This window comes from Nothobranchius furzeri, chromosome 4, assembly GCF_043380555.1.
Source record: "Nothobranchius furzeri strain GRZ-AD chromosome 4, NfurGRZ-RIMD1, whole genome shotgun sequence".
Lineage (NCBI taxonomy): Eukaryota > Metazoa > Chordata > Actinopteri > Cyprinodontiformes > Nothobranchiidae > Nothobranchius > Nothobranchius furzeri.
The window spans coordinates 4,363,568-4,378,892 of NC_091744.1; the positions used below are offsets into that span (position 1 = coordinate 4,363,568).

Genomic DNA, 15,325 nt, shown 5'->3' on the forward strand with positions numbered 1-15,325 from the left:
ACTGCACAGATTTTTCCCTTAATCCCCTATTTTGATAACTTTTTGTCCTGCAGTCTAAAGATGATGGTCTCCTCTGTCTCCCTGTCCCTCGTGTTCTCTTTGCTTCCACCTTGCTCTTTTTGAACCTGTTATCTAACAGCACTAATGCTATTTTGATGATCTTAACACATCAACCTGGCAGAATGTCAGGTTCTAGTTTATTCTCTATTCATATTCTAGTAATCAAATGGTAATTTGATTGGTTGTAAAGCGATTTTATGGTGTTTTCTTCATTCAGATGACTCCTTTCAAATTTTGCATTTAGTTGAATTTCTAGGCATAAATAACTATTGTTGGGAATATATTCCCTTCTTTTTTCTCTTCTGGGTTCCTTAGATCTTCTCTCATTCTTCTGTTTTTTTCACTGTCCCTCTGGTTTCCTTTTTCCATCTGTGATGCGAGTCCGGCTCATGTTTGATGTGTCCCTCCTTCTCCATCTCCATCTCCTGACAGGTTGCATCTGGCGCTATGTTAGAGCCAGCGCCTCCTACACCCCCTATTTACCTCCCCTGTGCGACCCCAAGGATGGCCACTTGCTTGTGGATGGTTGCTATGTTAACAATGTCCCAGGTCAGATTTTAAACACCCACTCACTAAAATCCTCCTTCACTCCCCCTCGTCCGTAAGTGAACCCCCTTAGCAACCTTCCTCTTTATTCTTGACTAACCCCCGTATGACCAAGTGGACACTGGGAGCCCATGGTTTGGAAGGAAAGACTTATTCGATATGTTAGTTCCTCCCTATTTTATTCTTGCCCAATTTGCCTTGTAATGTTTTCATAAAACACCTCCTCCCGTTTCCTTTTGTGGAAACTTATTCTAGCTATGCAACATCTGTCAGATCCCAGACGTAAAAGGCATCTTTGGGTGTTTCGAAATGTGTTTCAGTGGAATAATTCCTAACATTTGTCTACCAGGGTTGATGAAGTACGAGCAGCCTTTGTAAAGTTCTGTATTCATAAATATCAACTTGACATCGGCAAACTATGACATTCTGGAATTTGGAATAAGGTTGGGCGACTGGATAAATTAGTCGACCACTGTCGATGGGCCGAGCCCATCACTGATCGTCTTATTTAAAAACGATGTTTTTTTAATGCCTACATATTGGTCTTGCCGATGGGAAAAATACATACTTCTAGCTCAAATCAGTGAAATTATTTTGCATCACTCCATGTACATGTACATGTTTCACATTATAGGGTTGTTGTGATTCAAAAGATGTACACTAGTCAAAGATGCAACTGTAACTGTAGACACGATCACTGTTTTTTTGTTAAACTACCAGGAAATTCAAAATGAAGTCCATGTCATCATTAAAAGTCTCGTATCTTTCACAGAAAAGAGCCATCTTGAACAAATACTGCATTTTCAAACCCTTTAGTGTAACAAAAATGCGCCGATTAATTTTTCCACAATCTAATAATACTACAGAAATCCTTCAAATTTTTCTTCAGTTTAGTTTTTTTCTCGTCATAACTTCCAATCCTCTCCCTATTCTCTCATGTGTATTTTGAACCAATTGCAGTGCAGAACATTATTGGTTGATGCATCAATTAACCCATGAAATATGGAAAACAATAACTCACTCGAAAACCCATGGTGGTCGTGGTTCTGCTCCTGTAACACAAGTAAGAACGGTGATTGATGGATTTCTGCATGCAGTGCATATCAGGCCCTCAAAGAGTCAAAACGTCATCTGTCATCATTTTTTGAGCTAAATATCAAGGTCAAGGCTAAATTTATTTCTAAAACATGTTTATTAAGACAATAAAATTAGATCAAAACATGCAATGACATCCTATCAACCATAAAAAGATGAAAGATTAAAAATGACATAACCAAAATATAATAAAATAGATACACCAATTCATAGAAGTAAGTCTTCAGTGGCGTTTCTAAAGCTTCTGAAGATAGAGCAGCCCTAAAATTAAAGAGAAGACTGTTCCACATTTTGAGCTTCAGACAACGCTCTTTCCCTTCAGGGTTTCAGCGTAGGAAGGGTTTAAAGCATACGTGAGCTTGACCTGGATAATGAGACACCAATAGCTCAGACAGATAAGAGGGGGCTAGGGGTCTATCTGTTAGAAAAACTCTAGATTTCGCCCAGCCTTAGTCTGGAGCTGTTGTAAGAGGACATTAATCCAGTTTAGTTCTGGGTTGACTCAGTCTAGCTCATGAGTCCTTAAGAACATAAACACTATTCCTCCAACAGAAGCCATCCAGGAAACTAATCAGTAATACAGATAATGATTATAGGCAGAAAATGGTCTTAAATAAGTCGCCCTAAGGGCTCCTGAAAACTGGTGTCTTCATACGCCACTGCTCTTCCTCGTGTTGCCAGTAATTCACAAAGACATAGTAACTTGTTTTGCCAGAGTAGGTTTGACTGATCTGGATGATCAGATGATTTTAGCATTTGAAAATAGGCCCTAACCTGTGTTATAAAAGCAGGTAAATGACGTTGATGTTTTGCTAGCGAAGAGCTAAGACACACAACATGATCAGCGTGTATTCCAGTGGATCTAAATGTGTCTGTCCTGGGGACCGAACTGCAGCTCGTTTCCTGTGAGCGTGTCCTTCTCCTGTTTCATGTCAGTCACCTCTGCCTACAGGAACATGTCACGCCTCACCTACCCAGCCAGCACCAATCCTCATCCCTGGCTTTGCTTTCTTTTATCTGCATGCCAGTTCTTATCGCTATATCAACATGTTGTGAATATTTGGGAATATGTGTTCTGGATCGTGCTGTTGCACACCTTAGACCCTTACAAAACTTAAAACACTTAGGCTATGTGATCAATATGAGTTTGAGGGATTTATTTTCTGTTAAGTGGATGATCCTTCAGTCAGATTTTAAGTAAGAATTTTCTGCCATAGCACATAGATATGCTCCACATAAACTGGCACCCCTGGTTTCTCTCTGTGGTGCTCCTTATCCTTCCAACCCGTGCAGCATCTGGCCTGCTCCTGCCCCCTGCTGGCTCTTAGCTGCTCTGCAGGACTGGGTAGGCTGGTTGCTTCTCTTCCATGTTCACGGTGAGAGATCTGCAAACGCCGTCCCATCAACATCTGCTGCTGCTTTGTTTCTAGACACAGTGGGAGTCAGCTCAGATTTATTGCAGCTGGCTGCTGCTTCAGTAGCTGTGGACATTGCAGGATGTTGACCAAGAATCAAATATGCAGAAAGCACTGTTGATGGGACATTGTTTGAAGATCAAACAGACCTTTTCCCTGTGATTGTTGCCGTTTCCTATTCTAACTTTGCAGAAGTCACATGGACTTCAGAGCTAGGTTTTGAGGTTTGCAGCACAACAGTCCTAACCTTTGCAGGGACCGGCTACCTCCCCTGGCTGATCCCCCTCTAGCGTTTGGATTGAGGTCTGTGTCGACACTAATGTGAAATGTTAAGCAAACATTATTGAGATGTTATCCCCCCTCCCCTTCCTCCTCTCCCTTTCCCTCCCTGGTGTGCCAGGCTCTCTGTGGCGCTATGTGCGGGCGAGCATGACCCTGTCGGGGTACCTGCCGCCCCTCTGCGACCCCAAAGATGGCAACTTGCTTATGGATGGTGGCTACATCAACAACCTACCAGGCAAGTACAGGTGGTGACCCCCACCGCCGCAGCACCCCAAACCACCCCTCCAACTGGAATTCTGAGTAATTCTCCCAACGTCTACCCAACTCCTGTTTCCTAGAGGAGGGGGGAGGTAGAGTGATGGATGAAGAGGCTATGTGTTTGGGTTGGGGGGGTGATCTTTTTAATGGTAAATGCTAGGTAAGTAAATAGATCGGAGGGGAGGTTTAGTGGAGGGAACTAATGTGATTGTGCTGAGTTTTCCCAATCCAGATATTGAGCTACTTCAGATCTTTAGTCAAGTATTTTTTGAATGAAAAAAGAGTTGAGATGTAAAAAAGTTTTCCATCAGTATAAACACCTATTTTCTGTTTAAAACAACCAGATCCTGATCTTGATTCTTTCTTTGATTTAAACTTTTTAATGACATCACTGTCAATTTTTTATAGGTTAAAAAACGTTTCTAAGTTGGGAAAAGTCTGCATCATTTATTGAATATAAAGGGATTTTGATTAAACAAGGTGATTTTTCTTTCTTTCTTTGCTAAACAGCCTGGTGTCAGATTCAAAACAGACTGGATGAAATTTTCTCTGATGTAGAAGTACCATCATAATAAATCTCAGCATTAGACACCAGTCTGTTTGGAAATATATTCAAATTTTCCATGTTTAGGGTTAGATGTTTTTTTTAATAGGGCTGGGTGATATGGACCACCTTATTTTGATTCGTGATCATGTGATGAATCAAAATAAATCATCAAAAAAATGAATTCAGCTTTTTAAATAATTAATATTTCAGATTTACCTGGGCATTTAAATCATAACCAAGAGTTACACTTTGTTCATTTTTAATCTTATGTGACGCATAAACCCTAACCCATCACCCAGCCCCGCATTTACAAAAATGTGATTTTATAATCCGTATTTGTTGTTTTTTTCCTGTTTGTTCACACTGACGGGAGATGTTATTTTTTTTATCTGCTGACCATTAAATAAGATTAAAGTAATGTAAATATTTTATTGTGTAATTAATGAGCTTTTTGTAGTTTTTATTCTGGTGTGCACTGCAGATAAAAAAAAATCCCCCCAAGTCTGTTTGTGTACTTTTGACTGTTTTGGTAAAATGTTTAAATAATAATTTAAAAAGTCAGAAATAAGAATCCCAAAGACTGATCCAGCTACAGAAAGTCCTGATAAACCCAAACTTTATTTATTTTATTAATGTTACCCTGTAATAGTCTGAACTGGATCTGTTGCCCTTTACAGCATTTCTTGGCTGAAAGTTTCATTGCTTTTGTTGGACGTCTTCCTGTTTCTGTCTTTTTAAATTGGCTCAACACCACAAAAATGGGTGCTGGCACAAGTCTGCATCTAACACTGAGTGAGAAATCCATGACTTCAGGCTCTGTGCCTGTTAGACGGGATAATAAGCAGCTTTCTTCTCTAGATTTCAGCGTTTTCTCTAATTGGCCTGAAGCGCTCTGGAGTGTGTCGGCCTAAACTGAAGTTTTTGTGGTGCAAGTCTGCTGAAACCGATATTACCCCTTATCGTCTTCTCCTCCTCGATGCTGCTTTTGTCAGACTGTTAAAACATCTGTGTGTGTGTGAAAAACATCCAACAGCGGATATCGCAAGGAACATGGGTGCCAGAACCGTCATTGCCATTGATGTGGGTAGCCAGGATGAGACTGACCTCTGTAACTACGGTGACTGCCTGTCTGGCTGGTGGTTGCTGTGGAAACGGATCAATCCCTGGGCAGAGAAAGTGAAGGTACAGCGATTAAGACACTGGTAGCCACTGAAATAAAGATGACATGTTTGGTATTTGTTGTGTTTACGTTTCTGGAATCATGTTTTTAATGCCAGTAATTATGAATCCTGGTAGCTTTTAGCATGAATAAAAGTGCTCGTATGAACAGGTGCCCGACATGGCGGAGATCCAGTCCCGCTTGGCGTACGTGTCTTGTGTGCGGCAGTTAGAAGTGGTAAAGAAAAGCGCCTACTGCGAGTACATCAGACCACCCATTGATCGCTTTAAGACCATGGATTTTGGGAAGTTTGATGAGATCTATGTGAGTAATTTCATAAGCATGGTGTGGTTTTAGTTGTTTTTTAAAACAGCATTTTTGAACAAAAAGAAATTAAATAGGAAGGATTAATGAGTAAAATGGATTTTTTGCCCTTTCCAAGTGTGTTTCAGTACAAAAGTTCATCACTAGCTCACCTGATGTCTTAATCAATGACCTCGTTTTAAAAGACACAAATGTATGCTCTGCTGGGCTAATAAACTAATGGCTAGTCCCACGTGCACCAGGACCAAAGTTTATTACCACCAAATTAAAATAACTCCCATATTCAAAAATTCCAAATCAAATCAAAGATACTTTATTAATCCCAGAGGGTAATTAGAGGCAACAGACTTGTTTTCTAAACTGTTACACTGATGTATAGTTTACTGTAGCGATAAATATAGATTTATATCTATATTTCAAATGTGACGTGGTGCTAGCTTGTTTATAATCTTATCTTAATTAATCGGGGCACCACCAGTTTCAGGAACTGGACCGTTGGATTTAATACCTATATCTTTGCAATGTAATCAGTCTCAGAGTTAACACCACAAATTAATCTAAAGGATGAATTCTTGACAGAATGCGTCAAATATTCCTGAGAATTGCTAGACAAAAATCAGGCATTATTTACGTTTTGTGAATGTATTACAACATCAGTTAATACATTGACAAAAGGACCAAACACCGCTTATATTTTCATGCATGGAAGAAAATTGTTAACCCAAAGCTTTATGGCAGTGATGGGAAATTACTGATCCGTAATGAAAGTAGAAATTTGGTGACACCAGGATCATAGAAAAATGGGGAATAATTTCTAAAAGGAGAACCAAGGGTGTGTGTGTGTGTGTGTGTGTGTGTGTGTGTGTGTGTGTGTGTGTGTGTGTGTGTGTGTGTTCGGGTGGCTCGTTATGGCAGAAGAAGAAAGGGGATCTTGAAGGCTAACGTGAATCTGGGATCAAAATAAAAACACGCCATAAAGAAACGGACTAATCTGAATTCACTAATCGGGCTTAGCACAAAAGTCAGCCAGATGAGATGCTTCACAGACCTTTTTCCATCGCCAAAGAGGTGTCCTGTGGGCTGGTTCAGCCGGTCCAGAAGCTTGAATGCGGCCTTCAGGGGCCGTAGGACTTTTTCGCACCTCAGCGGTCAACGGTGTCTGTGGTGTATAGAAGGAGGTGTTCTCCCGCAGGTCTTGGCAAAATGACATGGACCAGACCAATTCCTGATAATGTCCGTCTTTTCGATTTGCTTAAGGAGGGAAATAAACAAGTCACTTGGTAAAATTTACGTTCCTGGGAGAAAATGTAGGAGTTAGCCAGATGTTCGAACATGAGAGCCAGTTTCAAATTCCCCTTTTTGTTTTCTTTTGCTAAATGTAAGAGGAAAAACTTTGTGAAAATAGTTATGTTCTCCTTCGTGTAAATCCAAACAAAGTTAATCTGAGGATATAAAATGTGGATTTCCGCTACATTACATTACTTGGTTATTTTAGTGGAAAAATTCAGAAATTCCTGCCAGATTTGAGCTCTGGGTGCAGCAGAGAGACCACATTTAGCTGCTGCTGGTGATATTTGCACGTCAGTAAGACAGAGAATTTCTTGTAATTGCAGAATGTAAAGATTTATAAAATACTGCTGCATTAGGCCAATGTGAAATTTAGGAGATTGAAGTAGCTTTAATTCAACAGTTTGGTCTGAACTAGCTGTTAGCTCATCAACCCTACCAGATGTGAACTGTGTTCTTCCCATCTGAATTCTTAAAATGCCTGAAAGAAACTTTGTTATTCATCCATGTTGCCTATCGGTCCAAAGACTGAAAGTTTTGTATCCGTTTAAATAAACTACAGGATGTCGGCTTCCAGCACGGCAAGTTACTGTTCACAGGCTGGGCTCGGGGTGACATCATCGAGAACATGGTCCGAGATCATCGCTCAGCTGACTACAATGATGGCAAGAGAACGGATGTGAGGAGATCTCACACACAGCCTGATGAATACCACAGGAATATTTCTGACATGTGTTGTCTCTCAGTCCTGCACGTGTCCAGGAGCTGACTTCACCGACCTAGCAGAGATTGTATCCAGAATAGAGCCGGTCCAGAGCTACGTCGCTACAGAAGGTGAAGAAAATGTCACCGATCGTCACAATCTAAAGAACTTTTACCCACTTTTATTTTTTCTCTTTAAGAACAAAATCTGCTCAAGTCCTGAAGAAAAAACTTGTCTACATACTCAGCGCAGTTGCCCTTGAGCCCACGTTGGATTCAGACATAATAAATAACTCCGAGTTCTCCTGTCGTCTTTAAATGCACGTCAAGAATATTTCATGGCTGCCACCTAATGTGTCCTTTCAAATGTTTCATTTCAGCGGAGGAGTCGGACTGTCTGACAGAGTACGAGGAAGACGCGATGGACACAGTGAGAGAGGAAGAGGGCGAGGAAGAGGAGGACGAAGCAGAGGACGCTGAAGACCACTCCCCTGGAGAGTGGGGACAGAACGGGATCTTTCAGACTGTGAGTGGGAATAAAAACTACTCAACTAAATAAAAACACGAACGTAATCACATTGAACTGTTTTAACGGTGTGGGACACTCGTTTAATCAATACATTTGCTAAATGGTACAAAAATGGTAAATGGCCTGTATTTTTATGGTGCCTTTTTAGGGTTCTACAACCCCCCCCCAAGGCACTTCACAACACAATCAGTCATTTACACACACACACACACACACACACACACACACACACACACACGCTGGTGGGGATGAGCTACAATGTGGCTTCAGCTGCCCTGGGGTGCACTGACAGAGGCGAGACCTGACGAACGCTGGCACCATAAGTCCCTCCATGCTCCAGCAGGCAGGGCAAGTTAAGTGTTTTGCCCAAGGACACATCAGCAGCATTCTCTGGTCAGAGCCTGGATCGAACCAGCAACCTACTGATTACTGGACAACCCACTCTACCTTCTGAGCCACTGCTGTGGTCTCTAGTAGGAATGAATGTGTTGTAATGCCTGATTCATGCTTCTTCGTCAGCTCTGCAAGGGACAGACACACACAGATTGACGGAAGAGACTTTTTAACACTGACAAATTTGTCTCTCATTCTCCTCCACCTTTCCATGCGCTTGCCACCTCTAAACCCACGTTTCCTGTCTGTCACGAACTCCTCCAGCTGACTCCATTTCCCAGCATTCTCGCCACCACTTCCCAACATTCCTGCCACCAACGTGGGCGCCGACTTCATCACGCCGACACTATAAACGGAAGTGCCGGCGTTTCATTCATTACTCTGTCATCGTTCTCACCAGACTTTGAATCGAGTTCTCAGGCTTACCAGCCTTCAAACCTTCAAATCTAACCTCAGGGATATAACCACGCTGTTTATCCCCACCACTGCGCGTCTGGGCAACAGACATTCTCAGCCACGCTTCAGCTCTGCCACCAAACCCGACAGGATGACAGAGTACCAAGTTGACCCAGCGGAGTTCGCTCGTCTGCGTGTTGAAGTGGTTCAACTGCGCGCAGCTATGGATCAGCATACGGCAGAAATGAACCAGCTCCGTGCCGTAGCTGATCGCCAAGCCACCAAGATCGAATCACTCACCGAGCTAGTTCTCCAGCTTACTACTGCCCTGCAACGACGGACCTCGGCTGTCTCTGAGCCGATGGAGCCACGCCTCAGTCTTCCAGATAAGTGGGACGGAACCAGGGGGTCCCCGGAGGGCATGCTGGCGACCCTGGCAATGACTTTTGAGTGCTAGCCGGCACGCTACCCCACTTCCTGCTCTCGTGTCGCCCTGCTGACCTCACTGCTGACGGGTCGAGCCGGTGAATGGGCGGCGGCTCTTTATAATCAAAAATCTCCTGCCTGCAATGACTGAGACTTTTGTGAAGGAGATGAAAAAGACATTTGTTCACCCCAGCAGCGAGGTCTCGGACGAGACTCGGATGCTTCAGCTTCGCCAGGGCTCCCAGACGGCGGCTCAGTACACCTCTCGCTTCCGGACGACAGCCGCTCGGTTGAGATTGGTTGACGCTGCCCTAAAGGTCGTTTATCTGGAGGGGTTGTCACCTAGAATCCGGCAGGGCATGATAGGACACGAGGCCCCAACCTCCCTGGATCTGGCTCTCCAGCTGGACCGCTGCATCTTGAACAGGCCGAGCACCACGTCAGCTCCCATCCACACCAGAACGTCACCCCGCCGTCTGGCTCACCAACCGACGGAGGAGCCGATGCAGCTCGGACATCTCCCCCCTGAGGAACGGACACGGCGCTATCAAGAGGGACAATGCGTGTACTGTGGGGATTTGGGTCACCACCGTGGCACGTGCCCAAAAAGACCGGGAAACGGTCCCTCCGGGTCGGAGTAGGGGCTGTCCCGCCCGGAGTCTCCACTTTTCCGGCTCCACACCGCACCACTCTCCCGGTCTTCCTCCACCTGGACAAAGGTCCGACCAGACTGGAGGCTCTTTTAGACACTGGGGCTGCGGAGTGTTTTATCGATCAATGACTAGTTACTCAGCTCAAAATACCCCTCACAGCTCTCGACCGACCCATCCCTGTGACCTCCGTGGACGGCCGGCCTATCATGCCTTACCCTCTCACCCACCAAACCCAGGGTCTCCACATGACTATTGACCAACACCTGGAGACCCTCCACTTCCTGGTCATCCAGGCTCCGGCTACGCCACTCATCCTAGGTCATTCCTGGTTCTGCCGTCATGAGCCTCACATCTCCTGGTCCACCAGCAAGGTCCTGGCCTGGGGCGCGGGTTGCCAGAACCACCATGGCTCCCCCACACCGCAGACTGGAGTAACTCCACCCAAGGACGTAGACCTGACGCTCGTCCCTCCTCAATACCACGACCTCGCTCAGGTCTTCGCTAAAGAACCCACTACCAGGCTACCTCCTCATCGACCCTATGACCTGGAGATCGGGCTCCAGCCCGGCACCACCCCACCTTGGGGTCGCCTGTTCTCCCTCTCTCCGGCGGAGACCCGGGCAATGCACAATTATATAACTGATGCCCTCCAGAAGGGATTCATACGTCCCTCAACATCCCCCGGGGCCGCAGGGTTTTTCTTTGTAAAGAAGAAGGAGGGGGATCTCCAGCCCTGAATTGACTATAGAGGGTTAAATAAAATAATGATCCGGGACCGTCACCCTCTTCCTCTCATGGGCACCGCCCTAGACGCCATCACCCAAGCCACTGTATTCACTAAACTGGACCTGCGCAGTGCGTACAACCTGATCCGTATTAAGGAGGGGGAGGAGTGGAAGACCGCGTTTATCACGCCCACCGGCCACTATGAATATTTAGTGATGCCTTTTGTCCTCTGCAACAGCCCCGCCATCTTCCAGCGATTCATCACTGATGTGCTAAGAGACATGTTGGGCCGCTGGGTCTTTGTGTATCTAGATGATATCCTCATCTACTCCCGCACGTCCGAGGAGCAAACCGGCATGTTCGGGCTGTTCTGTCCCGCCTCCTAGATCATGGACTGTATTGTAAACTGGAGAAGTGTGCGTTTCACCAGGAATCCACCTCCTTCCTGGGTTTTACCATCTCCTCCCAGGGTCTGAAGATGGACCCTCAGAAGGTCCAGGCAGTGGCTCAGTGGCCTCTACCCACGACCCTGAAGCAGCTGCAAAGCTTCCTGGGTTTTTCGAACTTTTACCGGAGGTTCATACGCAACTTCAGTTCCCTCGCAGCGCCTCTGACCTCACTCACCAAAGCCACCAACCAGCCTCGCCATTTTCGCCTTACTCCAGAGGCTGTCCGGGCTTTCCAGGATCTGGTCGGATGTTTTACTAAAGAACCCATCCTCCTCCAACCGGACCAGACCCGGCCCTTCGTCGTGGAGGTGGACGCCTCTGATGTGGGAGCAGGGGCCGTCCTCTCGCAATGGGGTCCAGACTCTAAGCTCCACCCATGCGCCTACTTCTCCCGGAAGTTTTCCCCCACACAGCAGAACTATGGGGTCGGTGACAGAGAACTGCTGGCTATAAAATGGGCTCTGGAGGAATGGCAGCAGTGGCTCTTGGGGACCACCGATCCCTTTCTGATCTGGACCGACCACCAGAATCTCATCCATCTACAGACTGCCCGCCAACTCAACCCTCGTCAAGCTCGGTGGGCCCTCTTTTTCGAGCCGTACAACTTTCACATCGCCTACCGGCCCGGCTCCAAGAACCTCAAGGCGGACGCTCTCTCTCGGCGTTTCGCACCAGAGTCAAGCCCCCCGGAGCCTCTGACCATTCTGCCGACTCAACGCTTCCTGGCCTCCCTCCAATGGCCATTGGAGCAGTCCATACGGGCAGCACTTCCAGGCGACCCGGCGCCTCCAGAGACTCCACCGAACCGCCTCTACATTCCAGCCTCCTGCCGACAAGAGGCACTCACGTGGGGGCATTGTTCACGGCTCGCGGGACATCAAGGACAAGCCCGTACCCTCCAGTTCCTCCATCTGGCTCTCTGGTGGCCTCCATGAGGAGGGATGTCCGCGAGGTCACTGCTGCATGTGATGTGTGTGCACGGTCCAAGTCATCTAACCGACCCGGCGCTGGAGATTTACAACCTCTCCCTGTGCCCAAGCGGCTGTGGTCACACATCGGGCTGGATTTTGTCACGGGACTGCCAGTTGTCAACCACCTGGACACCATACTGACCATCACGGACCGTTTCTCCAAGGCCGTGCACTTGGTGGCCCTGGCCGGTCTCCCCACTGCCAAGAGAATGGCCGAACTGCTCCTCGAACAGGTGGAGCGGCTCCATGGTTTCCACCAGGACGTGGTTTCCGACCGGGGACCCCAGTATGCCACAGAGGAGCTATTTAACCACCTCAGTGACCTCAGCACCAGAGATTTGAGAGGCCAATCCAAAGTCCCCAGACTCTGCTTCCTCACTGAAAGACTTGTCTGTGGGATTGAGGAGGTCTTTGAAGTATTCTGCCCACCGATCCACAATGTCCTGAGTAGAGGTCAGCAGCACACCGTCCTCACTATAGATAGTGTTGGTAGCGCACTGCTCCCCCCCCCCCCCCCCCCCCCCCCCCGAGGCGTCAGATGGTGAACCAGAATCTCCTCGAAGCCATACGGAAGTCTTGCTCCATGGTCTCACCGAACTCCTCCCATGCCCGCGTTTTTGCCTTGGTGACCACCCGAGCCATGTTCCGCTTGGACTGCCGGTACCTGTCAGCTGCCTCTGGAGTCCCACAGGCCAAAAACACCTGATAGGACTCTTTCTTCAGCTTGACAGCATCCCTAACCACCGGTGTCCACCAGCAGGTTTGGGGGTTTCCACCACGACAGGCACAGACATTCCTGCGACCACAGCTCCGGTCGGCCGCCTCAACAAGGGAGGCATGGAACAGGGTCCATTCAGACTCAATGTCCCCCGTCTCCCCCGGAACATTTTGGAAGTTCTGTCGGAGGTGGGAATTGAAGCTCCTTCTGACAGGAGACTCTGCCAGACGTTCCCAGCAGACCCTCGCGATACATTTGGGCCTGCCTGGTCTGACCAACATCCTCCCCCACCATCTGAGCCAACTCACCACCAGGTAGTGGTCAGTTGACAGCTCCGCCCCTCTCTTCACCCGAGTGTCCAAGACATGCGGCCGCAGGTCAGATGAAACAACAACAAAGTCGATCATCAAGCTGCGGCCTAAGGTATCCTGGTGCCAAGACCACAAATGGGCACCTTTATGTCTGAACATGGTGTTCATTATGGACAATCCATGACTGGCACAGAAGTCCAATAACAAAACGCCACTCAAATTCAGATCAGGGGGGCTGTTCCTTCCGACCACACCTCTGCAGGTCTCACTGTCGTTGCCCAAATGAGCATTAAAGTCTCCCAACAGAACGAGGGAGTCACCGGAAGGAGCGCTTTCCAGCACCCCCTCCAAGGTCTCCAAAAAAGGTGGGTAGTCTGAACTGTAGTTTGGTGCATAAGCACAGACCACAGTCAGAACCCGTCCCCCCACACGTAGGCGGAGGGAGGCTACCCTCTCATTCACCGGGGTAAACCCCAACGTACAGGCACCAAGATGGGGGCAACTAGTATGCCCACCCCTGCTCGGCGCCTCTCAGTGGGAGCAACTCTAGAGTGTTAGAAAGTCCAACCCCTCTCAAGGATACTGGTTCCAGAGCCAGAGCCATGCGTTGAGGTGAGTCCGACTATATCTAGTCGGAACCTCTCAACCTCACACACCAACTCAGGCTCCTTCCCACCCGGAGTGGTGACATTCCATGTGCCAAGAGCCAGCTTCTGTAGCCGAGGATCAGACCGCCAAGGTCCCCGCCCTCGACTACCACCCGTCACACACTGCACCCGACCCCTTTGGCCCCTCCCACGAGTGGTGAGCCCATGGGAAGGCGGACCCATGTTTCCTCATCGGGCTGTGCCCGGCCGGGCTCCATGGGTGAAAGCCCGGCCACCAGGCGCTCGCCAACGTGCCCCACCTCCAGGCCTGGCTCCAGAGGGGGCCCCGGCGACCCACTTCCGGGCAAGGGAACACGGTTTCCATTTATATAATTCATCATAAGAGGTCTTCGGGCTGCTCTTTGTCTGACCCCTCACCTAGTACCTGTTTGCCATGGGTGACCCTACCAGAGGCAGAAAGCCTTAGACATCTTAGCTCCTAGTATCATTGAGACACTCAAACCCCTCCACCACGGGAAGGTGGCAGCCCGTTGATTTCCCGTTTAGTCCCATTTTAACTGCGGAGATTGACGTGTCCCAGAAGCTGCAAAAATACAACACGAAACCGACACGCCTGAAAATGTCAGCGATTTAACCAGAACTCTGACTGATTGTCAGAAGAAAGATCATGAGATCATACTCATTAATTATAAACTAAACATGAATCAGCAAACATAAAACTACTCACCACACCAGAGCAACAAAAGTTTCTAACCTGCAACTTTCACTCGTTGTTTAAATAAAAAACCTGCTTTTTGCTTTACAGGATGAGGAGAAATCTGTGAGGCAGCGCAGGAAACTAACCAGTGACTCCAACACGTCCGAGGTGTCCGACTGCTAACAGAGGGTCCAGGTGGAGCGGGGAGGGCGGGGCATGTGGACGCCATGCCCAGCATGAGAAATATCAGAAACTCTGGATTCTTTTTAAAATTAGATGTTTTTATTTTTGTTCTGAACCACCGAAGAACCACCCTGTTGTGCAATCATTTCTTTGCATTAAGTAGTCTGAAGTTTGAGGCTTTCAGGGTTTTACTCCTCATAGGAACGATTTACACGACTTTAAATTCAACAGTTAATGAGCAGCACGTCCTCATCCACATCTTCAATCCGTACAGCTACTCTGCCCTCCAGATACATGATCTTTTTGTTTTGTATGTGTGTGTCTATGTGTGTGTGTGTGGGTCTGTCTGGTATTTCAGAAATAAGAAGCTAGCGATGCTCATGGGTGCTACTAGTAGATGCCTAAAGTTGGTGGAGGAGACATGAGATTTATGGAACAAGATGAAGACAAATTAAGATTAGGGTTCATTTAAAGGACACATTTCAGAAGTAGGATTGGTGATTTACGTATAGTAACTTGAGCTGTAGAATAGGTGGGGTGTAACAAAAACATGGATGAATGAGACGATTTTGGTGAATAGATGAGGAATT

The 15,325-nt window shown here is 47.2% G+C and overlaps 1 protein-coding gene across 3 annotated transcripts in view; it reads left to right on the plus strand.

The window, feature by feature from the left end:
• pnpla6 (patatin-like phospholipase domain containing 6) overlaps positions 1 to 15,095 on the plus strand; it is a 54,491-nt gene extending 39,396 nt beyond the window's left edge. Inside the window, exons 30-37 of one of the 3 annotated variants that reach the window (XM_015967716.3) lie at positions 493 to 609; positions 3,517 to 3,633; positions 5,237 to 5,385; positions 5,534 to 5,686; positions 7,536 to 7,652; positions 7,720 to 7,807; positions 8,056 to 8,201; positions 14,661 to 15,095. In XM_015967716.3, coding sequence (XP_015823202.1) covers positions 493 to 609; positions 3,517 to 3,633; positions 5,237 to 5,385; positions 5,534 to 5,686; positions 7,536 to 7,652; positions 7,720 to 7,807; positions 8,056 to 8,201; positions 14,661 to 14,735 — 962 coding nt within the window. In that variant the 3' untranslated portion in view covers positions 14,736 to 15,095. The remainder of the gene's footprint in view (positions 1 to 492; positions 610 to 3,516; positions 3,634 to 5,236; positions 5,386 to 5,533; positions 5,687 to 7,535; positions 7,653 to 7,719; positions 7,808 to 8,055; positions 8,202 to 14,660) is intronic. The other 2 variants (XM_015967733.3, XM_015967725.3) reach the window with 2 other exon arrangements.
• Positions 15,096 to 15,325: the final 230 nt, after the last annotated feature.